Source organism: Eucalyptus grandis, chromosome 1 (assembly GCF_016545825.1).
Source record: "Eucalyptus grandis isolate ANBG69807.140 chromosome 1, ASM1654582v1, whole genome shotgun sequence".
Classification (NCBI taxonomy): domain Eukaryota; kingdom Viridiplantae; phylum Streptophyta; class Magnoliopsida; order Myrtales; family Myrtaceae; genus Eucalyptus; species Eucalyptus grandis.
The window spans coordinates 28,039,835-28,065,705 of NC_052612.1; the positions used below are offsets into that span (position 1 = coordinate 28,039,835).

The window sequence follows — 25,871 nt, forward strand, 5'->3', positions numbered from 1 at the left end:
TTGTAAATTGCTCAAGCAAATGGCCCTACATTTTTTTTTCTTTTGTTTATTAGAATACAAAAGACACAGGGGGAGAACATGCCACTCAACTAGAAGATTCTCATGAGGACTGTACATGCTTTGCTTCTTTTCTCTTTTATTTCTTTTTAAAATCCATATGAGCATTTTTTTAGAGTAGATGAGCGTTTGGCGACAATGAGGGAACAAATATATGAAGTAAGTTTTCCTGGTATATGCAAGTTCATATTTGATGAATTTATAAGTCAATAAGTGATGAATGCCTAAGTGGTGAAGTCCTAGAAAATATTTTCCTTACCAAACACCGGAAAATATTTTCAAACATTTTCGTGTTTAGCAAACACTTAAAAATATTGTTATTTTCTTGAAACTGAATTATGAGAAAATATTTTCCAAAAATGATCAATTTACTTTGAAACAAACGGACCCTAAGAGCTTGTGCAAGCGATTTGGTTTTTCATCGACAAATCTTGAAATAATAAAGCGTAAATGATTTCGGTGCTTTGGTATATCCTTATTGGTTGGAACTTGATATTTGGTCATGTAAATCGAAAATTTGGAACCATAACCTACAATCTTAATCCGGAAACTTATCCAACATTTATTAATTTTCCTATATGATTTTCTCAAAGCATTATGCCTAGGACCAATATTAGTCAAGCTTTGCTAGAACGTTACTCATATTTATTTTCAGTGACATGAATAAATGATTTGAACAATCGAGAATGAGAGGTTATTATGAGTTCTCGTGCAAGACTTGAACCAACCTAATTGCGTCAACTAAGCACAGTGGCATGGAGGACTGCTTTGTTTCTCTACCTTAGAAAAAGCTTTATGTATTTTTTTGGTATTTTTGAATTTCTAGTTTTGGTTACGTCATGATAAACTGAATTTTGTTAATAATTTGCATTCCATGAAAGGTCTGATTCAATAATATTTCCGTGAAATCATCATAGTTTTGTCCTTTTTTTCCAAAGCATGACCGATTAGTCTCTAAATTCCTGACTAAATATGGGATATGACTCTAGCTCTTGGAGGAGAAGTAGAGCATGTCGCAGATGTCACGTCGCGTAATGGAGGAGTTAAGATCGGCTTGTTTCGTGACGAGTCAATAGCCACAAAAGCCACATCTCGTCACCGTCAACGACACGAACAGAAGAAAGCATCAAAGGAGGGAAGGAAATTGCGTCGGAACATCGGCACGACTTGACGACAGTAATGACATAAATCAAAGAAAAAGGATCGGATAGAGCACCAGAGGCCATGCGTTTGTGGCGGCAGCTGTCTTTTCTGGCGGCAGCTTTTGGTGGGTGGTTGCTGCCATTGGCGACGGTTGTGTTGACCAAGAAGGAGTTGGAGAGAGAGAGAGAGAGAGGGGAATTTTATGCTGGAATGTTGATCTACAGCTAAAATTGTCACATTGCATCTAACGGAAGGCATATCTAAAGTTGGGAAATGCTAGACTTAAAGTAGCCCCAACGCAATGTCTAACTCATTTTCGATGCACGAGTCTTCTTAACATGTCGAAATCAAGAACCTACTACAACGAAGACCAGATGCTACCATAGATAAATTATTCTTAGTAAAGGAAGAAAAGACCATATTAATGAGACTCACCAGTTTTCGTAACTGATAACTAAGGGCTCTACCTTTTGCTGATGAGAGTTCCTTTCAGGACAAAATCATAAAATCAATAGGTGAAGTAGATAATACCTCATGACAAGCTCATCTAAATCTTACATATCTTGATCCGATGAAGCATGAGTGGTATACTTGGCAATTACTAGAATGATTGTATGATGCATAGTTCGTAATTCTATTTTTAAATGTCTTTTTTTGATGTAGTACAATAGATAAATACTCTTGTTAGAAATATATTCATTAAGTAAAATTTGATACTGTAGTCAATTAGTTTTTCGTTTCATAAAAAATCAACTTTAGGTTTAGTCCCCATTTTACTCTAAACTTTTTTTGGTTTCATAAAAAATCCTCAACTTTTGGTCCAATCCAAATACCCTAATTTTTTTTTTTTTTTGCTTATAAAAAAATAAAAAGAAAATTACTTGAGTCCCATATCTAGCATTTCCATGTCATTACTCTAATTTTTTCCCAAATTTTAGATGACGTCATTAGGAGATGAACTTCCATGTCAGCCCATACAGTGTCTTCTTATATATGAAATTTGGGTAAAAACTAGAGCCATTGGGGTTGCCTTCCCTAATTGCTCTTATTTTCATGAGAATTTTCCTTCCATCTCACTTGGCGTCTTTGGTTTTGCATTTGGTGTTCAATCTCTTATGCTTGGCAGTCTTCATCTCTTGTGGCCGAAGAGCTTGCACTCATAAATTTTTTCATATCTTAGTGGTTTAAAGAAATTTTGGTTGTAAGGTTAGCGAGAGTAGATTTGGAACTTAAGTAAATGTTGGTGTTGTTTATGGAACCAAAAAAAAAAATGTTTAGGGTAGATTAGGACTAGAATTAAAGTATAGGGTTTTCGAAGAGAATTATTATTTTTTGAATAGAATTGGGACACGACCTAAGTCGGAGGTTTTTTTATAGGACAAAAATAATAGTGTAGAATTATGGTTAAACCTAAAATTGGGTTATTTTTAGGGTATTAGGCCTTTGTAATTACGAAAAGCGGTTGTTAGAGTCGATGAATTTTAGTTGTTACATATAAATAAATCTTATTGGTATAAAATAGATTGTCGTTCGCTCTTTCGGCAGATATTCATGTAATTCTTTAAAATCCGTCCATTTTTCGTATAAATTGTTGCTAATTCTTAATATTATGCGAGTCCAAAAGATTGTTGCTGATCGAACCAAACCCATGATCTCAAGGTAGATTTTGATTAACGGGCATGGCTGCTCCATGGGCCAACCCATACATCCGTTCAGCTCGACGGGTCTAGTGGATCCGCTTCGGAAAGGGCTTCACGTGGAGCCAGCTCGGTGCGGCCCAAAGGGTTTCGATTACGGCGCAATTCAATTTGTATCGGCCCATTTGATCGGGTATGTCTTACTTTTATCGCAGCCGTCCACTCCGACTGGGTTTGTGTATGTCAAAGTTGGCCCAATTCGTAAAAGGCACCAAGTTTAACTCGGGCCCAATATTGGCCCAATTTATTTTTGTCTCATAAGAAATGACGAACTTTAGCCAGCTCACAATTCTAACTCAAAACTTTTTTGTCTCTTTAAAAAGCATACACTTTTCGTTTGTGCCCAACATACAACGTGTTTGGATCTAAGTAGGTTCTTAAAAGGCTCATGGAGAAAACAAGCAGGAGAATCGCCCTGGGGTGGGAGATCTCGTGCTGTCTTTCTATTCCCTATCTATCGGGAAGATAAAGATAGATGGGAGATTATGGGGCCTTACGGTGGTGAAGGTAGATATCATGTCAGGATTTTGGTCCTAATTACTACTGGGTAGGCAGGTATGGTAGCCTCCTGTGCCTGGCCACACTTTTCGTTTGTGCCCAACATACAACGTGTCATTTCACTTTCACTTAGCAACTCATGTTAAAATGATCCTTGTAACACTTAGCAACTTTCGTACGGTATTCATTTAAGTATCATAATTTTTTTTATCACTTAAATGTCTTAATTTAAAAAGAAAAAGAAAAAAGAAGTTCATTTAAGTGTCATAACTTTTAATTGATCACTTGAATGTCATAATTTTTAAAAAATATTCACCCAAACATCAATAAACTAACGTAACATGTCACTTGTGGTGAATGTTTAAAAAAAAAAAAATTACGATATTCAAATGATCAATTGAAAAGTTATGTAACATTCACGTAATTAGAAAAATAATTATAATACTAAGTGGGTGTTGTACATAACTTATGGCATTCGGATGAGTGCCATATCAAAATTTATGACATTTGTGGCATTATTTTTCCAATTTTATAGTTTAAAGCGTATTAAGTATTCTAGATTGACAATTGACTCCATTAAATTATATATATCTAATAAAAACTCGAGAAACACTCCTTATTACGATCCAGTTATGGTTCTAACAGGCTGCCCGAGGGCGTTACAAAAACACTGGCGCCGCCATGACTAAAGGTGCTCAAGGATGGGTTGCGTGACTAAAACGTGACTACCGGCCGCCTTATTAATCAATCAATTTAAACTGCTTTGCCATGTTTGATCAGTTCGACTAGTTATGTACCTGTTCACTTTTGAGCCTAGCTTCTCGATTTTCGTTTCCGGTCCACATTACTGCGGCCGAAATCAATGCTGGGGGGAGAATCTTGGAGAGAATTCCGGATCGTCAAATAGTCAATTGACTATAGTATAGGAATGTGGGAGATCATTTCTCTGTGTGCGCACTGCTAATCGGACGTCCTTTTTAAAAATTGTCAAATTTGTGACTTTTTACAAGCTTTTACGAGAGAAAAATGATTATGTAACTATCCTTGATCCACAATAAAAATAACAATCTATTTTAATTAGAAAAAAATAACAAATAACAAATAATTAGGCATTATTGTGAGGTCCATTTCTTTAAAAATTTGTGGTTCACAATATATTAATTTTCTTGTAATAGCAAGAAAACAATTATACTAACAAAATCCTTTATGAGATTGTGAATAGTGCATCTTTACCTTAGGTACTACGTTGTCGATTAAATTTCAACGTAGTGGCATCGCATTATTAAGCTTTGTTTAGACTCCAACAAGGCTTGTCAATGTGCATTTCGTTTGTACCAATTGTCCTTTCCAAGTCTTCCCATCGTTTGAATTGTGGCTTGATTTGTGTTTGTATAATTTCATCAGGAGTAAAGTAGTTCAATTTCTATATTTGCTTGGATATTTCTTGTTTGTAATAACCACAAAACATGTTCTCTTTCAATTAAAAGCGAAAGAACTACTTTCGATGAAAAGAATTTCATCACGGGAGAAATTAATTTATAGCTAAAATTGTCACATTGCATTTGATGGAAGGCATATCTAGGGTGCACTTATTTACAAAGATTCGAAAAATATTTTCCAAAAATTGATTAATCGGGTTGCAATTCTTATAATTGTCCCGTAAAAAATACTAACTTTGTTGGGTTGTAATTCTAGCCAAAATTTTATCGTCTCCGTAAAAAGCACTAACTTTTAGTTTGCACCTAAAATTCCGCTTCCATCAAGTTTCTGTCCAATGACACCGTTAAATATTCAGTTATTCATGTTAATATGAACCAATTATAATTTTACAGTTTTAAGCCTATTAAGTACTCTATTTTTTGAAAACCGAATCACTTTAAATTATACATTTCTCAATAATACTCGAGAAACGCTCGTTAATGCGATCCTGGCATACTTCTAAAGGGCTGCCCGAGGGAGTTATGATAACACTGGCGCCGCCATGACTAGAGGCCACTCAAGGATGGTTTGTGAGACTAAAACGTGACTACTGGCCGCCTTATTAATAAATCATTTTAAACAGCTTTGCCTCGTTTCGTCAATTCGACTAGTTATGCACATGTTGACTTTTGGGCCAGGCTTCTCGATTTTTGTTTCCATTTGACATTTAGTGCAACCGAAATCAATAGCTGGGGAGAATCTTGGAGAGAATGCCGGATTGTCACATAAATAATTATTAATTGACTATAGTATAGAAATGTGGGAGATCATTTCTTCTTCCGTGTGTTCATTGGACATCCTTTTTTGAAAGTTAATCAAAGAGGATCATGATGAAAACATTGACTAAGCTAAATCACGGGTAAAGCTATTTTTTGTGATTTTTTACCTGCTTTTCCCAGACCGTCACGGACGGGAGGAAAATTGGAGAAAGATATCTGAGTTTTTTTTTTTTTTTTTTGGGGTCAAAAGATAGATATCTGAGATTGCCTGCTGAATTTGTATGTTTAGGCTGTTTCAAAAAATCCAAATACAAGTGATGGGAGTACTAAAGTGAAGGAACTCCATTGTAAATTGAGTGAGTTTGTTTCGTAAAAAATCAATAATTGAAATCTATTTCTTTAAATTTTTGGATATAGACCGTTGTTGATAATTTAAATATTTTCTTGTGACTAATTTTGCTAAATGATATAAAAGGTTATTCAGAAAAAAAAAATATTCAAAAGTGTTGATTTTTCATGAAATAAACCGGGTGAAAGAATAATCGAAAACCTTTCAACACTTTAATATATGTAGGTCATTAGATTAGACCTTTCTCATAGAAATGAGTTCTTACTTGTTGTGACTACATCGAACTAGGGCACTAATATTAGCTTAGGAATGGACACTGAGTTTAACAAGATTCAAAATGAGCTGGTCGAGTTTAGTTTAAATTCATTGAATTCAAACTCGTAAAAACTTTTTAAAAAAGTTACTTTAAGGATCTAATAGGAATTGGTCTTGGGCCCAGTTAGGTTAAGCTCTTTTTGAAAATCTCGTCAAAATTTAAACTACAATTTAAATTTTGCCAAAGAAAAGCTCTTATGTCACTCGGCTTGCCAATAATTATCATCGCGAAAACTTCCGATGCTTCGAGTTAAGATAAAGTGAATGTGCATCCATCTCAGAATTTAAATTCAATGAAAAAACAAAATGTAAAAGGGTACGTCCTCACAAGCCCTTATCTTCAAAAGACTTTTTAGTACCCCAATTATCCAAAAGTCCAAAACGAAGGATGGAGGGAAAGAAAATTTTCCTAAAACAGAGTTCGATTGGATAGGAGAGAGAGGTTGGCCGCTCATTATGAATTTTGACGGTAGACAACACAAAACATCGAAGAGAGAGAGAGAGAGAGAGAGAGAGAGAGTGATTGAATGTAAGAAGCTTTGACAGGAAAATGGCGTGCGAGTTCGAGAAACATGCCTGGCTGACGTGGAGCGGGGCCCTTCGTTGTCACTTCGGTGTTCCGTCCGGTGGCGCAATCACCTTTTCTCCGGCCTAGTCAAAGCCCCACACATTCCTTCCTACTTTTCTCCCCAATGCTAAACCCTTTTCAAACTCTCTCTCTCTCAGAGGCTGACGTGGAGCGGGGCCCTCGTTGTCACCTTGGTGTTCGGTCCGGTGGCGCATCACGTTTTCCCCCGCCTAGTCAAAACCACGCACATTCCTTCCTTTCTCCCCAATGCCAAACCCTTTTCAAACACACACACTCTTATGATTGAGACCGACCCCACGGGAGTCCCAAGAAAGCCTAAAAAAAGACCATCATCATCATCATCACCATCGCCGCCATGGCCATGGCCATCATGCATCGCATGCATGGCATCATCGCTGGCGTGGCCATCCCGTGATTGGGGTCATAGTCACGGCCGAGTCACAGAGCTCGGGGCCCCCTGCTGACTCATCGCCACGCACCTCGGCGAAGACTGCCTCCGCACCCGCACCTTCTGTCCGGTTCAAAGCTGACAAAGTCCTCGTTGTCAATAATTCTCGCCATCGACGACGCGTTCGATCGTCCTGATGTTTTTGCTGGGGGAGTTGAGTTTAAATTAGGTTATCCCCGAGCGATACCGCTTTTGTATTTTCTTTTTCAAGTGTCATGGAGCACTCACCAGTCACCACACAGCTCTTCGCCAGGTCTTTGAAATCGTGCTTTAGGTGGTGGTCTTTGCATGGTGTAGCACCGAATACACCAATCTGATAATCTTGATGATGTTTCTGTTCTTGTCTTTTGCTACTATATGAATATAAATAGTTGCAATAATTAGGTTTCGAGGGTCATAGTTTGTGAATTTCCTTAGTCATGTCACTTATAATTAACAATGATTCATTTTTTTTTTCTTTCTTAATGGAGGGTGATTGCTTAAAAAAGAGAAGAGAAAGTGGGGGCGTGTCCCACGACACAATTCAAGGTCCTAATCCAGTGTTAGTACTGAGTAGGAAAGCATTTCTTTCGCATTGGATTTATGGTGATGCATCATAATTTTTGTGTGTAATTGTAGTTTATAGACTCAGTGTCGCATCTTATATGTGTAAACAGGAAATTATTTTGTCCAGATCCCTTTCGTGGCCTAAGACCATTTGCCCGATCGTGATGGCAGTTCGGACCAGATTTTTTTTTAATACCATGATTTGAAAAGAAATTCGAATTACCACGTAATAATTTGTCACTGTTTTGACTTATTGCATTCCGACAAAGGAAAAAAAAGGAAGAAAAAACTTGTTGCAAAACTTAATTAAATAATGGGTGATTGGAGTTGCGCGTGATGTTGTGTGTCGGTGCTATTCACGACTACTATTGAGGAAATCACTGATGTTACTATATATTATATATTTAGATTTATCTATGTATAGTCTTGCCGACCTATATCATCGATATATATAAGTTTATTCGCTTGTTTTGGTTCTCTCTCTTTGTCGGGTTTGGGGTATATACTTGCGAGGGTGGGAAGTTTCCAAATCGGCTTCAGGTTTTACTCTTTTGCTCTGTCATGAACTTTCAAGCGTATTCGAACTTTGACTGTTTAACGAAGGAATTATTGGACACTAGCAAAATGATTATAGTGATCAATGAAATAGCGTAGCGGCAACGAAGGTCAAACCATGCAGGCGAAAATCCCAATTTATGGCTTCTGAGATTTGCCTCTAAAAGTGATGTATAGGACTCTAGTTTGTAAGGAATTTGATCATTCTCTTTGGAATTGTATTTTCCACTCATTTTGCTTCGAATAAGATTTGTGCTAATCTTATAAGATACTGGTTTTATTAAAAAAAAAAATTAGTTGTAATGAGTATTAATGTTGCAAATGAGCAATTATTGAAGATCCTAACATGTTTTGTAACTCTTTCTATGAAGTATTCTGTCGTAGATTTTTGTTTTTATCCCTCACTATTACAAGAACGTTGTCATTATACATAAAGTTTCTTTGTATCATATAACAACAATTAGATTTTTTGCAACTATTCAGGTTCTTATATTTCACATTTGTATATAATATGGCCAAAGATTTTCATATTTTATAATTTTGTCCAAGACGGTATATGAAGTAAGATATTACATAACCAATGATTTATATATGAAAAAATAATATGCTACCTTCACGCAAAAGATAATTTCACATCCGTGCAATGCCCGGATATGCTGCTAGTGGTATCAAGAAGAGTTCCTACTAAGAAGGATTGATCAAGGGAAGTTCTCTCCGGTGTGATAAAAAGTAAAACAAAATAAATTATTAACCGAAGATAGAAAACTTAATATGTATTCTTTGGGAAAAATTATACAAAATCCTTGCGAACTTTATGATAATATGCGCTCGCCCTTGAACTTTCAATAGTTATAAAATACCTATTGAACTTTCATTTTGTCACAACACTTATTCTTGCTTATTTTTTCGTTGGCGTGTGATGTACATGATTTTTTAGGGGGTCAAAGTATATTATTTTTCACTGATACATAAGAGATTTCCTAAAAGAAAAAATGAGATGAAAGTATGGGGATAAGGTGCACCGCCCTAACGCTCCAAGGTGTTTTGAGTAATTTCGCTGTTTTTTTGTATTTTTTTGTTTTTTCTATGTGAGAACAATTTAGAAAGATAAACGTGCTTCTCAATTTTTTTGACCTATCAAGTACTAGGGTTGTGTTATTCAGAAAATATTACAGACCTCATGTATGTGTTTTCACAAACATAGTATCCTACGATCCGATTTTACACTCTCATTGAAAAGCTATATATCTTTCGACCCACATCTTTTATTTTGAAGGATAAGCAAGTAAAACTACTCACAATCATAAGCTCAGTTCGGGCCCATCTGCGCTTAGGATTAAGTGAAATCGGGACCGTTCGAATCTTTGATGGGCTCTACTTCCAAATAAATAGAAAATCCGAATTGTGTTGGATTATAGCCATCTAAAGCCCTTTTGAAATTGTACTTAACTTAATTCTCGTGAACCTATGGGCCCTAAGTACTTGTTATTACCTGAAGTGAATTATGCGGGCGCACTGACTTAAACGTCTCTCTTTAATTTGATTTTTATGAGTTCAGATTTCCTCATTGTTGTAGATTGGGGAATCTCAGCTTCAAATCAATATTAAAACCCCTAAATGTTGATTGTATGAGAAACATTGATTTTGTGAGACATATTGAACTTGTGTGCGGGAGCCATACTCCTCTGTGTGAGCTTGATATCTTATGCACCAATGAATCATGTGAACTATCAGTTCGTAATAGGGGGGGTTATTGGATGCTCTATAGTGTCGCCACCTTTCATGGGACTAAGTCTTGGCCAAGTACTTATGTGGACATACTACACCTCCGAGGTAGTAAGATCATTAGAATTCTAAATTTTGAACTTGTGATTGCGAATTCCGATCTGTGAATCTATGAATATTGATTCCCACATGTTTAAAATTAGGAAATCGGCCATCTCATACTTTGAACTACTCTTTGAAAGTCTAAAACCCTAGTTTTGATCATTGTTTTCTATTTGGAACTTAGATGCCATATATCACAATAGGTACTGGATTCCTTGCAATTTTTGTGATTGTTTTGTGGTATTAATCCAATTTAACATGATGTATATTTGTCAAATGTATTAGTTTGAGGTTTTTGCCAGTTGAATAAATTAGTTTGGGGTAAATAATTAGTTTATAATTTTTTATGATCAGTCGGAGTATTTGTTACATGTGTACTAGTTTGGGGTTTTTCATGGTTAAAAAAATAATTTGAGGTGAATTTGTTACATGTATACTAGTTTGGGATTTTTAAGGATATTAGCCTTTTTTTTTTTTTTTTAACTCAAGGGCAATGTGCAGAGGATTGACTATTTGAAAGCCCAAAAGTACCATGCAATTTGCACAAACCGGTTAATCTAGACCTTTTACTAGTGCAAATATCGGCATGACGGCCGTTTATATGCCGTTGATGAGATTTGAACATATACCTTAAATTCTTGAGCTAAAAATCTCTTGAGCCTCAATTGACCACGTCAACCATAGAATCATCATCATTATATGATAATATATCTGCCACTCGTCGGTATTATCTCATCAAGCATAATGATCTTATCGTTGTTTCCAGAAAGTTTTGTGCACTTGATTGAATGGCTCGTGACGTATGCACTGACGAGGATTTCCATTGCAAACAGTGAGGAGAACATCATCGGGTGGCAACTTTCGGGCCTGAGTATTGTGCAAATCCGACGTTGTCTTTCGTCCCATCGAATCAATCATGCATGCAACATTACAGTGGGCTGGACAGTGACCCTCGATATTTTGTTGCCACCACGAGGGCACGAGGCAAATAGAAGCTTATACGGAGAGAAAAAAGGGCCAAGTGATGAACTTTTTCGGTACCTAATCCTACACAAGCGCGTAATCTGATTGATTCTTTGTTGGTTTAGGTGGCAAAGGGAAGATCCACGTTGAGTGCCCGCCTTTTTAATTTCCATTATTTTATTTTGAATTCCTTTAATGATGATGATCCTAATTAAGTTAATAAATCCTAAACTCCCTAAGTACCTCCCTAATCTTATATTAGGCGAGACAAAAGTTAAAACTCAATGGAATGGCCCAAATTAGTTTTGACATTAGGTTTGACATGTTTTGCATTTCGTGGTGTGGGGAATTGAACCTTATTGTGTGCTAAAATCCACATGGATGTTCAATCCTTAATAATTAAGCCGATCCAACAAAAAATTAACCTATTTCTACCCTTTTTAGCCTCCGTCATTATTCAACCTAAAAAAAAAAAACTCCACCAGTAATATTGGAAGTAGAAAAATATTACAATTAATGAGTAGTATCACAGTATGTTAGAAATTTTAGATTGGCTAAGCGTTTCTTTTTCCCTTTTGATCAGAGACTTGGGCCTCATTTGGTCGCACGGATAGGATATAATTCATCGTATCCTACATTTGGTGTCCCGATGATATACAGCCAGATAAGACCAGATAAAATCCAGTTTGGGGGTGGAATAGAGATTATAGGTTGGATAACAGAAAGAAAGACCAATCTTATTTACGGACGAATTAGCTCTCAGGCAAGCACTCTTGGCTGGCTGAGCTTCCTTTCTCTCTCTCTGAACTGTAGATTTGTCTCCACCCGACCCTACCATCGCGAGGATAGTGATCATCAAGCAACCTCCCCGAGTGGGTTGCAATACCCATTTGGTGACCACCTGGTACTTGGTCTCCCAAGGCGACCACCGCCTATGGTGTAGATTGTTCTCTATCTCCACCATCTATCAGCACTAGGCAGCCACCATCGTGGTGGTCACTATAAAGAGGCAACAGCGGCAGCCGCGGCGGCCACTGTCTTCAATCGCTGTCACAGAAGCTGCCACTGTCCCTAAATCTAGCATATTTTTTATTCGTTTTCAGCAATTTGTTGTTTTTAAAAAAAAAATATATATATCTTTAATCTAGTCTAGTTGCACTAATAATCGGATTTAATATGATATGACCATATCAGTTGTTATATCCAGTATATTTCCTAACAAAAGTTTGGACAGAAGCAATCCAGGGGATTTTTTTTTTATCTCATCCTATCTTATTGTATCATAACTCGTATCTTGATGATGAATAGACTAGCACAACATACACTTTAGATTTGTGAAATAGAATCACTCCTTAAGAATAATCTTCTGAAGAATTTTATCACGTCCATCGTGTAAAGAATTTCACACTATCATTATTATATGCATGGCATGTGAGCTTGGACTTAGTTGTTTACATAAAACTGAATTTTCACGCATGTCTCCCTCTGACTATGATAATAAACCTGTCTATGCATCGTGATTGTACCTAATAAAGATTCAATTATACATGGAGTATATTTTGTCGTAAGTTGTTTGATCTGGTTGGAAAAGGTTTTATAGGACCTATATCAATCCATAGTTTATCATGTTGACATTAAAGTAACAAACCCACATCTCCTAAATTCTTGTTTGGTTTCGATTATCGGTTTTGGATTTTACTTCTCTTGGTGATAACATGTGGTCAGAAAACAAGAGAGAGATCTTCCTCAGGATGTTCGCAGCTATAATAATCATAAGTATAGTGATGTTCCTTTAATTCCAAGCCAAGAGATGCAAGTTTTTGCATATGGGCGATGCACCTAACCACACGTCACGTTGTCGCACCAAATTAAGTACACTCATCAACGAATCCATTTTTAATATAAGGAAAACAAGTAAGTAATTAAATAAGCCAAAAAGGCCAACAACTTCTAGTCGGTTGCTGCAGTTTTGCTTCGCAGAAGGGCGCTAGGCTAGGGTTGCGATCATGCCAGATTTACCCTTGCATGGTCTCGATCTTCTCTCTGCCCTGTTGCTGTTTCGCAGTCGCTGTTTCAGAGAGTATTAATTAGGAGGGCGTTGCTTTCTAAGCATCCAGAGAAAGAAACTACTTTTCACGAAAGCAGAAGAAGACAAAAAGTGGAAATGTATATCCGAGGCCTTAAGTCAACGTCGCTTTGCTTCTAACTTCAGCTTCATCTTTTTCTCTTGGTCAATTTTTTTTTTTCCCTAAACTTGTACGGTCCGAAGGAGCACACGGAATTAGACCATAGACATCTCTTGTTTCTTTGTCCTTGTCGTGGGGTTTGGTTTTGTGTGAGCGAATATTCTATGTGGAGATAATGTTATCTTAGCGCTTATGATAGTGATAAGCTCCCAACATTTTATTAGCTTGCGAAGAATAGCTAGAAGCCCACCTTTCACCCTATGTGGACTTAGTGTAGCACGCCAAAATTGATTTAGGATATCACCCGATTGATACGCACACAAAGCTACATTGATTTATATAGAAGAAGATGAGTTTGTCAATAAACTGTAAAAGGGAGGTGTTTCTGTTTATTCCAAATGTTTAACTTGATAGAATATGAGGTGGTATCTGCTTTGTAATCAAGCACTCCCTTCACGCGAATGCCGCTAGACAATCAATTTCAAGACCTTCATAGTGCAACGCGATGAGCGTGGGGGGCTAAGGTTATGTACTGTTAGAAGGCTCTTACCATGCTAACAGTGAAAAACTTACCCATCCAATTCCATTGATCAGTGACTCGTTCGATCAGCTGAGTGGAGCAATGCTCTTCACGAAGCTTGATCTAAGATTGGTCTATAACAATGTCTGAATTTCTAAGGAAGATAAGCCCAAGATGGTGTGTGATGCGCTATGGAGCCTTCGAGTTCTTGGCCACGCTATTTGGTCTCATTGATACACTAGCCACATTCTGCACGTTGGTAAATAATGTCTTTCACGACTATCTTGACAAGTTTGGGGTGTTGTATATGGATGATATCATGGCATATAGCAAGAACTTGGCTGCCCATGAGAAGTATTTGGTCTGGGTACTTGAGCAGGTGAAGGTAAATTACTTATAAGTAAAGCATGAGAAATTCTTGCTCGTCCAGGAATGCCTTAACTTCCTTAGGCATGTCATTGAGCAAGGAAAAAATCTGCATGGACTGTAAGGATGTTGAGGCCATTAAGGTATGGCCCGTGCCTAAGAATGTGAGCGAGTTGCGCTTGTTCTTCGACCTTGCAAATTATTATTGGCAATTTCTAGAGGGATATCCAGGTGAGCGGCATTACTAAATAAGTTACTGAAGAAAGATTGGTCATGAACTTATGATGAGGAGGGCGATAGCGAATTTGAAGACCCGAAGCATGCTATTGTAATCTGTCCTCGCTTCCTAGATGTTATGAAGCTGTTCAAGGTGCACATAAATGCTTCGAACATTGCTCTAGGAGGTATATTGGTGCGACATGGCCACCTTGTGGCTTATGAGAGTTGCAAGCTGAATGCGGGCAAGTGGAGCTACAAAGCTCAAGAAAAAGAGTTGTTGGTGCAATCATGCACTACCTCCGAGTATGTAAGCCCTACTTGCTAGGATCCAAGTTCGAGATCAAGACTGATAGTATGGCTGCTAACAACATCTTGACACCATCCAAAGTCATTGCCAAGCATGCCAAATGGCGGTTATAGGATGAATTTTGTTGGGGGTATGGTTATATGTGTGTGGCGGTTATAGGATGAATTTTGTTGGGGGTATGGTTTCTGTGTGTGTGTGTGTGTGTGTGAGTGAGAGAGAGAGAGGCTGAGAGCTGTAATAGAGATGTGTGGGGTGCTAATTATAGTAGAATCCTCAACTAGATGTAGCCCAAGTTTAAGGGTGAACTAGGATAAACCTTGTGTCTCGATTTCTCATTCTCGCACTACTCTCTATGTTGTTGTGTCACACCCCGACCCTCGAGTGTGCGCGCATTCCTTGGTGGTTGATAAAATTGCGACGTCCCATGATGCATCGCCGACCCATTCATTTTTATGCACATGCGGAAGTGAATAAACAAATCCCCAGATAACACAAATATGTGATAGAAAAGCAGGGTACCATTTTCACAAAACACTTTTCCTAAACAAGCTGAGTTTCTATACAACAATAGTCTATAAATAAAGGTCTACTAAAAAAAGAAGAGCCACCCAGCTAACTAGGCATAGAACTCCTCAACCGAGATCTTTGAGACCTCCGGGGGATCTGGGTCTTCCATGACACCATCAGGGGGATCAGCTACCCCCTCACCTGCCGTGGCGTTGACCGTAACAGCAGGGATATCGGAACCCTGCAGGGGACCTTCCTTGATTATATTGATCCCATGGCGAAACTACGCCTTAAATCGATGAGGTACCAACTATAGTTGGCCCTCATCAACCAAGATAGTGGTCACTATGAGCTCATGGAGCCAAGGACTCTTAGGGACAGGGACGTCAATACTCTGCTCCGTATACCCCCTCGGCTTCCCAAAACGTACTAGAGGGACCACTATCTACGGACCTGAAAAGAATTGAGCCCATGACGGGGTGAAACAATATCTTAGCAAGTTCACCCCCTAAATCCCGATTAGGAAGGAAATACGCCTAGAGGTGGTCTAACCACACATCACAGAAAACTCACCTCGCCTCAGTTCCTTCATGCATGTCAGTACAATTTAAATCACAGACGCATATAGCAATTTCACACATTAATTGGAACGTCTCAATCAATCACCTCTCAATCAATCACAGAGGTCTTGATTATAGGGTCAAATCGTTATGACACGTTCTATTCCGTGCCAATCAATTTCGTCCCATAATTTGACGCATCTATCTCAATCAATCACACGTTTCAATTGATTACTACCTACATAGGTAGTTTTACTCGACGCACATTGGTCCTTTGGCGTAGCCAGGCTTTGCCTCATTCCTTGAGCGTGGCAACATCCACCCGACACACATTGGGGACGGCATTCTCAAAGGAGCTTCGGTCCGGCTTCTACCGTGATCCAGCATCCATTACTAGCACATTCCAAATAAAGGCAATGTCCGCCCGACGCACATCGGGGATGAGTTCTCTTAACCAACACATGATCATTCAATTTCGGCTAAGGACACCGTGCATTGCACTCAAATGTCTCAATTAAGATAATGTGCTTGGCCTATTTTCTTCGTATTAAAAACATTCAGTGAAAATAATCGTGTGTGGGTACACAGTCAATTTGAACCAGAAAAATTGATATCATTCCTTTTAAAATCCAATTGTTTGATATAGTACTTAAAACCACTTTCGATGTCAAAACCTGACACTTGGGAATTTCTAATTAATTACCAAAATTTTGTAATTTTGAAATAAATATTTAAAATCACAATCGCCACTCAATTGCAGAAACTAAGTACATCACTGCAATCAGCATGAAATATAGGTCACCGGCTATCTCGGTATAATTTCCAGAAAATATTAAATAATTAAATAAATTACAAAAATAATTAAATAATGCAAATCAAATCCAATAAATGCTAACCTAGGCCGGAAATGCTAATCTAACCACCTAAACGGGCCTAGAAAAATAATGTACCTATCCACATAAATAGTACAATCTATCTAGCCATTAATTAATCTATTCTAACTACCTAACATGCATAATTAAGCAATTAAATCACTAATCTAAACTAACTAACTACCTAATCCATATTTAGTCTAAACTAATTATCTACTAAGCAACATTAACTTCATAAGCAGAGTTTAGCAAGTAAACTCATTAGTTTAGCAGGCCGATGAGTCCACGGCAACGGCGATGCGTAGGCGAGCAATAAACAAGCTTGGAGTGACACCAACGGAGGTCAAGACAAGCCTAAAAACAGGCCTAGAAGCTTTCACTTGGGTTGAGCTTTCGACCTCTATCCAAGGGTCGAAGAGCTGGGCCAAGTGGCTGAAATGAAATGGGAGAGGGCTAGGCGGTAACGACAGGCTACAGCGGGGCCAGGCAGTGGTTCTGGCTGGCTAGACGGCGACCAGGTGAGTTGCGACGATGGCCAAGAGGTCTAGATGGCGACTAGGACATGCGGACGATGACACGGGATCGTGGGATGATTGCGGACGGGCGGAAGTGCGCTGGCTTGCAGCGGTAGCGACGGCTCTCAGGTAGCTTGGGTGGGCGGTCGACAGCAAGGGGGGTGTGCTGGCTGTTTCCTTTGGACTTTTGAGCTCTCAAAACACACAAAGATGGAGAAAGGAGGCCAATGGGAGAAGAAGAAGCTGCTGAAGATGAGGGGGCCATAAAATATCAAGAACACTCGAGTTTCCATGCTCCACCAGCCTTGGTTGTCATCTTCAGCCAATTTCCCCTCCATGGCTTCCCTAAAAAGTCTCCCAAATGGTCCATAATGTTGCAGCACCCCCTAGCTACCAATTTTGTGGCATTTGGCCTCCAATGTCACTCAATTCCCCTATAATTTGACTCAAATTAGAGTCCATAAATCCAGCCAAGATACCATCGTCCATCTCATAATTTTTCCTCATCAAATGAACCAACTTGACAGGAAAAAATGCGACAAAAAACGGCCATGTAATTTTCCCGGTCCAAAATAACATTTTTTTTAAAATTTCGCCAAAATCTTAGGTTTGCAAAAAAATCTTCGGAGGACGAGTCAATATTCTTAAAATGAATCATGACATGAAAGACCTTGGTTTAAATTCATGATTAATTTCAACCGGACGTGAACGTGATCTAACCTACTAGGTAGCTTTTAGGAATTTTTAATGCAATTGACCCGTGATCAATTTTTTTTTGAGCCACATTGTGCATCTTCGACTCATTGGTGACTCACGGTTGTCATGAAAATCTCGAGATTTCAAATATGAGCACAGGGTACAGAAATGACAAAAATCAGTTTAGTGCTATTTGACGAGAATTTTGCAATTAGGTTGAATCACCAGCACTATGATCATATACCTCAGTCGAATCGATCTATCTCGACCTTTGATTGATTTTGAAGGTGCCGTATTGACCCTTGCTAGATTAGCACGGTCGAACAGTCGATTTCTAGTCAAATTCTCAAGTCTACTGTGTTAAAATCCCTTAACGGCTTCAACAGATAGACTACTTATCTCATGAGTGATCAGCTCAGAGAAAAGAACCATAGGCGTGTCAATGAAAAGCCCAACTCATTCAATTGAAAACAGAATCAGAAATTCAGGATGTCACAACTCTTCCCCTCTTATAAAAACTTCGTTCTCAAAATCTAAACCTATTACAAATCTTTAAAGGTGGGGGTATTGTCGTCTCATTGAGTCTTCATTTTCCCAAGTTGCTCCTTCTATGCCGTGGTGTTGTCAGACCACTTTAACCAACGGGATTGTCTTGATGCGCAGAACCTACTACTTCCGATCTATAATTTGAACCGGTCTCTCCACGTATGAGACTCTATTGTCCATGTCTAACTCTTCAAAATTTAGCATGTGGGTTAGGTTGGGTTCATACTTTTTCAACATCGACACGTGAAAGACATCATGCACTTGTGCCAGTCTTGGCGGTAATGCAAGACGATACGCTAGAGTCCCTATCATTTCCAGAATCTTAAATGGACCTACGTACCTCAGACTCAGCTTTCCTTTCTTGCTGAAGCGCGAAGTACCCCTCATCGGTGACACGTTTAGAAAGACGTGCTCACTAACTTGAAATTCCAAAGGTCTTCGATGCTTATCTACGTAGCTTTTCTGGCGACTCTGAGCGGTCTTTAATCTATCACTGATTATTGCAATTGCATCCACTAACTGCCGAACTAGCTCTGGGCCTGTGATCTTTCGTTCTTTGACTTTATCCTAATACACCAGCGTTCTGCACGCTTTGCCATACAATGCTTCAAACGGTGCCATCTGAATACTCTACTGGTAGCTGTTGTTGTAGGCAAACTCGACAAGATGAAACTATTCCTCCAAGCTTCCTTTGAAGTCTAGCACACATGCTCTCAACATGTCCTCAAGAGTCTGAATTGTCCTCTCAGACTGGCCATTTGTCTACGGATGGTAAACCGTACTGAATTGTAGCTTTGTTCCCAAGGCGAATTGCAAACATTTCCCAAAGGCAGCTGTAAATCTCGGGTCTCTATCAGATGTAATTGTCACCGATACTCCATGCAGATGAACAATTTGACGCACGTACAATTCTGCATATTTGTCCAATGCAAGGTCCTTTCATACATCGATAAAATGAGCCGATTTCATCAGTTTGTCGACCACAACCCAAATACAATCATTACCCCTCTGACTCCTCGGTAAGCCCATCACAAAGTCCATTGTGATGTGTTCCCATTTCCACTTAGGAATCTCGAGAGGTTGCAGAAGTCCTACCGGCTTACAGTGTTGTGCCTTCACTTGTTGACATGTTAGACACTTGGCGACATGCTTGGCGATATTTGCATTCATATCGGTCCACCAATAGTGTTGATGTAGATTCTAATACATATTTGTACTGCCGGATGAATGCTGTAACTACTACGATGAGCTTCTGACAAGATCTCCTCCTTCAGCTCTGCATCGTCAAGTACACACAATTGTCCACGAAACCTTAGTGTCCTGTCTTTAGAAATCTAAAAGTCAGCTTTTCTCTTCTCGGTATCCTCTTGTAGGATTTTCTGAATATCTGGATCTATCAGTTGAAGCGTCTTAATCCTAATCTGCACTTTCGGCTCAATTATGAGGGTGTCCATAGGATTTGAAAGGTGGCCTACATCAAATTTGAAAATTGAATCTCGAGCTCCTTTGAGTAAGACCCACTCTTTGATCACCATCTGTGCAATTGAAGACTTTCGACTCAACGCATTTGCGACCTTATTAACCTTTCCAAGGTGATACAAGATATCACAATCATAGTCCTTCAAAAGTTCTATCCAGCGACGCTGTCTCATATTCAACTTATTTTGAGAGAATAAATACTTGAGACTTTGATGATTCGTAAAGATCTGAAACCTTTCTCTACACAAATAATGTCTCCAAATCTTCAGAGCGAAAATAATTGCTAGGAGTTCTAAGTCATGCGTCGGATAATTCAACTCATGAGGTCTCAACTGATCGGACGCATATGCAACAACCCTGCCATGTTGCATTAACATGCAACCCAATCCTCTAAACAACACATCATGGTAGATCTCGTACCCTTCAGGACTAGATGGAATTGTCAACATTGGTGTGGTAGTTAGATTCTATTTAAGTTCTTGGAAACTACACTCGCACTTATTTGTCCATACAAATTTCTCTTATTTCTCCAGCAGTCGAGTCAATGGCGAAACTAAAGCTGAAAACCCTTCCATGAACCTTCTGCAGTACCCTGCTAAACCCAAAAAGTTTCTGATCTCTGTCACGATAGTCGGTCTAGGTTAGTTGATAACTGCTTCAATCTTGTTCGGGTCCACGGAGATTCCTTTGCTTGAAATCACGTGACCTAGGAAAGCAACACGAGTCAACTAAAACTCGCACTTACTAAACTTGGCGTATAGTTCATGGTTCCTTAGTGTCTGAAGCACCATCTTCAAATGCCTTTCGTGCTCCTCAGGACTTCTTGAGTACACCAGGATATCGTTGATGAACACGATCATGAATTGATCCAAATACTCTTTGAACACTTGGTTCATTAGATCCATGAAAGCAGCTGAGGCGTTCGTCAAACCAAACAGTATTATAGTGAACTCATAATGGCCGTATCGAGTACGAAACGCTGACTTTGGTATGTCCTCCTTTTCTGATCCTTAGCTGATGATATCCTGTCCTTAGGTTAATCTTAGAAAATATCGACGCTCCTTGCAACTAGTCAAACAAGTCGTTGATCCTCGGCAGCGGTACTTATTCTTGATCGTCACCTGATTAAGTTGACGATAGTCGATGCACAGGCACAATGAACCATATTTCTTCTTCACGAATAGAACTATGCTCCCTAAGGTGATGCACTGGTATGTATGAATCCTTTATTCAATAACTCCTGCATTTGCACTTTCAGTTCTTTCAACTCAGACAACGCCATCTGGTAAGGAGCCTTAGAGATTAGCTCTATCCTGGGGGTCAATTCAATCACGAACTCAATCTCCCTTTCTAGAGGTAGGTCTGGCAATTCTTTTGAAAACACGTATAGAAACTCTCGAACCATTGTGATATCCTCAATCTTCAGCTCCTCAACTGTTATATCCACGACGGTCGCCAAGTAACCTTGAAAACTCCCGTCTAACAAATGGGCTGCCTCAAGCAATGAGATCAAGGTAATCGATGGTCCTCCTCGACTCCTAATAAACTCGAAACTTTCACCCATTAACGGGTTAAACTGAATCGCTTTACGATAATAGTTCATCTTAGCTCGTTACTTGGTGAGCCAGTCCATGCCAATTATTACATCGAAATCATACATGGTTAGGACTATCAAATCTATCCTCCTCTCTCGCTCACTAATCACTAACTTGCAACTAGTACATCCCATCATAGATAACACCTTATCCTTTAATGGTGTAGATATACTAACCACTGACTCCAACATTTCAGGACTCAACTCTACCAACTTAACAAATTGCTTAGCTATAAATGAATGAGTTGCACTAGGGTCAAATAAAGCATAAGCAGCATGGTCATTCAACGAGACCGTACTTGCGATCACATTAGGCGATTCCTCAGCCTGTCCCCTGGTGATGGCGTACACCCTTCCTTGCGTTGCAAGTCTAATCTGTCCACCATGCTGTGCACCTTGTGGCGCGTACCCTCTATTCTGACCCATCAATGGCGGCGGTGGCAACTGCCGTGGTCCCCTTAGCTTTTTGGGACAATCTCTGGCCAAGTGACCTTGTTGGCCACACTCGTAGCATGCACCCTTCCTAAAATGGCACGGGGCTGATCCATGTCGCCTTCCACAAAAGCGAAACACACCCATCTGGTTTGGCGCAGACTTGCCTACCCCACCCTTCCTATTAGGTGGAATAGGATACCTTCCTCCGATCATGGGCTTCTTCCCAAACTAGTTCCTATCTTTGTTCAAGTTGAACCTTGACCCAGATCTAGCAGCTTGCTCGGTCAAGTTCCTCTCTATTAACTAGGTTCGACCATATAGTTCGTTGTAATGTTTCAGGTCGAATGGCACCAGTAGATTCTTTAGCTCTGGTCGGAGGCCGTTCCTAAACCTTTGAGCTCTGTCTTTAGGATCTTCCGCTAGTCTGGGAGTGTACTATGACAGCTTCGCAAATTTGGCCTCGTACTGATCTACTGCCAGCATCCCTTAATGGAGACGCTGGAATTCCTCAATCTTTTGCTCTCAGGCGCTATCAAAAAGATACCTGCTATTGAAAGCTCTCAGGAAGGCGTTCCACACTGGAACTTCACCTTCAGGGATTACTTCGCCTTTGGTGGTCCTCCACCAGGTACTTGTGTTTCCCTGCAACTGATATAATGTCAGGATAACCTTCTCCTTCTCATTGTACATTAGCAATGCAAAGGCATTCTCTAGGTCTTGTATCCAAAGGGTTGCAGCCTCGAGATCTCCGGCTTCGGTGAACTTTGGCGGGTTCAGCTTCAAGAATTTTTCCACCAATTTGTGCATCGGCCTCTCTCTTTCTCAACAACCACGTTCCCAGGTGGAATTTTGGCAGGTGTGGTAGCAGTAGCAGCAACGGCAGTAGTAGCAGCAGCTGTAGCGGCGGCGGTAATGGCGGCGACTTGATTCTGGGCCTGCTGCCCCATCAATGGTCCAAGAGTCTCTAGCGCTTGAACGATCCCATCTATCTTAGGATCGCCAGGGGTTGCTACCACAGCACCGATTGGAAGTGGTGCTACTCCACTAGTGCTGGCCTGAGCTTGCGCTCTACCACGACTACCTTAGAAACTAACCCTTGTTGGTGTCCTACCCCGAGTCACTAGTCCAATGGTCCTCTTCCTAGGAGTCCCCTACTTCTGATTGCTCATGGTGTAGACTTTCTACAGAACCTGTTCCTAATTCCATACAGAATTAGAAACTGAGTGATCCCCACAAAACAATCTAAAGTGAAGCTAAAGCTGAAACTACACTCATACTTATTTGTCCATACAAACTTCTCTTCTTTCTTCAGCAGTCGAGTCAACAGCGAAGCTAAAGCTGAAAACCCTTCCACAAACCTTTTGTAGTACCTTGCTAAGCCCAAAAGCTTCTGATCTCTGTCACGGTAGTCGATCTAGGCCAGTCGATAACTGCTTCAATCTTGGTTGGGTTCACGGAGATTCCTTCGCTTGAAATCACGTGACCTAGGAAAGAAACACGAGTCAACCAAAACTCGCTCTTACTGAACTTGAAGTATAGTTCATGGTTCCTCAGTTTGAAGCACCATCCTCAAATGCCTTTTGTGCTTCTCAGGACTTCTTGAATACAAAATTTCTATTCTCGAAATAGAAATTGGTTTGATAATGACACAAAATTTTTCCCTCTCATGCGAGCGGCAATGGAAGGCAGTTGGCGAGCAGCAATGGGTGGGCGGTCGGCTAGTAGCGAGGGCAAGCAATGAGAAGAATTTTATTTCTCATTTTTATTCCTGAAAAATAGAAAAGTAAAAAATTTCTATTTCTCATTTCTGTACAAACCTATTTATGGACTAATTTTTTTTTTTTTTGAGAAACAGAAAAATGAAATTATGTTACCCAACATATTTCTATTCCAAACTTATTTCCGAGAATAGATAAATAGAAAAGCAGAGAAACATAATGGCAATCATGCGCATCCAAAGTGATTACCGATTGGAACAATTGAGTGAATTTGCTCGATGCCACTCAATCTTGCTTAAACATTCAGTGGAGCTCTATGCAACCCAAATTTAACTGGTTCATTAGATACATAGGATGTTCATGGGCTTCTAGGTTATTGGATCTCAGCACTAGTCACTTTGAATTATTTAAAAATGTAAAATTTGGTGTATAGTGCACATTTTATAGCTTAATGAGTAACTTAGGCTCCGTTTTTTTTGGTAAGGATTTTATTTTTGGTAAGGGTAACTTAGGCTCTATTTGTTTCACGAAAACTGAATAATTTAGAAATCATTTTCCTAAAAATGATCGCTTGAATCTATTGAAATAATTAGTCAATGATTTTTTTTTTGTTATGGACGATAACTTATGTCTAAACATTTTTATGGATAATGAAATAATTTTCTTTCATTCATTTTTATAAGCAATACAAATTATCATTTTCAAGAAAATATTTTTAAAATTATTTATTTTTGAAAATAAACAAAGTCTTAGACAATGATATGGTTTGTATTTCGATATTCTTAAAACTAAATATGGTTTTTATTTTGTAATTTTACAGGGATTATACACCGGCCAATTAAATCTATCAGTCGGACTCGATGTTATGCCAAATTTACACGGTCAAGATTGTTGTTCATATATTAAAAATCTCAACGGTATCAATCATTACTTTTGTAAGCTAGCTTGAAATTGAGGGCATGAAAGAACCAGGCCCGATACGCCCCTTCCCTGACTTTAAGATACATTTCGAAGTTACGTACTCTCCATATGGGGTTATAATAAAATGCAGTAATAAAGAAGATTATTCTATAGGTTTGAGTCAAGCCGTAGGAAAATGTTTTCTTTAATAGTTCAACGTCCCGTGAAGGCGTGAAGTACTCTTTATTGCGTGAATGCGACATCATTTTTTTTTTTTTTTTTGTGTGATGGTCTTGAGAGAAAATTGTGTTGCGACCGTCGAATACACATTTTTTTTTTTTTTGGCTGACAACTTCAAATAAAATTATGTTTCGACTGTTATCAGAATTTGACTTCCATCTTATCTTATTCATGTTTGGTATTAGCAAGGTACTTTGTAGATTTGGATTTGTACGTCACCAATAGAAGAAGATCAAATCTCTCAATGAATCTCTTAAATTTGATAAAGGATGACATGATCTCTCACGGTTGTGAATTGACAAAGTGACTTAGATACAAAAACATGAAGTTTTTATGGAAAAGGGACATAGGATAGTCATGATTTAACTTTGCCAAAGTTCAATAGTATATTTTTACGCATTGTAATAAAAAAAGGAACAAAGTTGTAGTTTCTAGATAACGCAAAGGTTCATTTGATTTCTTCTACCGGGTTGGGTTAAGAGCATGCATACTAATCCAAACGGCCCCTTGCTAGGCTTAAAAGCTGGGGGCCTAGGTTGGAAAAGCCGCTTTTGAGCACATCTAAAGGGTCAGTTAAAGATAATGAATATCATATTGCATAATCTGATAATGAAAGTCATCATTCAAAAAGCAACACTTTAATATTTTACAAAAGAAATACAGCGAGAGAGCCAATGCGAAGGCCATAGGCAGAGTTAATGGGGAGACGTGAGGACTAGCAAGAACGAGGCGATCAGTCATACTTGATTGACAATATACTTACTACTTATCTAGACTGTTCTTTGTTACACTAAGCTTTGTCTGTCTTCAGTTCCTTGTCCATGTCTTATACCTTTTAAGGTAGAGTGAGAAGTATAATTTAAAATATTGATGTAGAGGACAATATAGGGAAAATTGTCCAAAAAGTCTTCAAAATTTTGATGATTTGACAATGTAGTCGTTTCGCCCAATTATTAAAATAATAGGTTTATGACTAAATTGACAATTTTTCAAAAGATTTATGACTAAATTGATACAATTGAAAGG

At 38.9% G+C, this 25,871-nt stretch overlaps 1 protein-coding gene across 1 annotated transcript; it reads left to right on the forward strand.

Moving 5' to 3' along the window:
• Positions 1-14,033: 14,033 nt before the first annotated feature.
• On the forward strand, positions 14,034-14,801 carry LOC104456318. The gene is made up of 3 exons (XM_010071093.2): positions 14,034-14,276; positions 14,383-14,488; positions 14,608-14,801. The coding sequence occupies exons 1-3, from the start codon at positions 14,034-14,036 to the stop codon at positions 14,799-14,801; spliced, it is 543 nt and encodes a 180-aa protein (XP_010069395.2).
• The last annotated feature ends 11,070 nt before the right edge of the window (positions 14,802-25,871 follow it).

Coding starts and splice junctions, on each gene's coding strand:
- LOC104456318 (XM_010071093.2), top strand. CDS start 14,034: ATGTCTGAATTTCTAAGGAAGATAAGCCCAAGATGGTGTGTGATGCGC. Junction 14,277..14,382: donor GGGTACTTGAGCAGGTGAAG/GTAAATTACTTA, acceptor ATGGACTGTAAG/GATGTTGAGGCCATTAAGGT. Junction 14,489..14,607: donor ATTTCTAGAGGGATATCCAG/GTGAGCGGCATT, acceptor CTCGCTTCCTAG/ATGTTATGAAGCTGTTCAAG.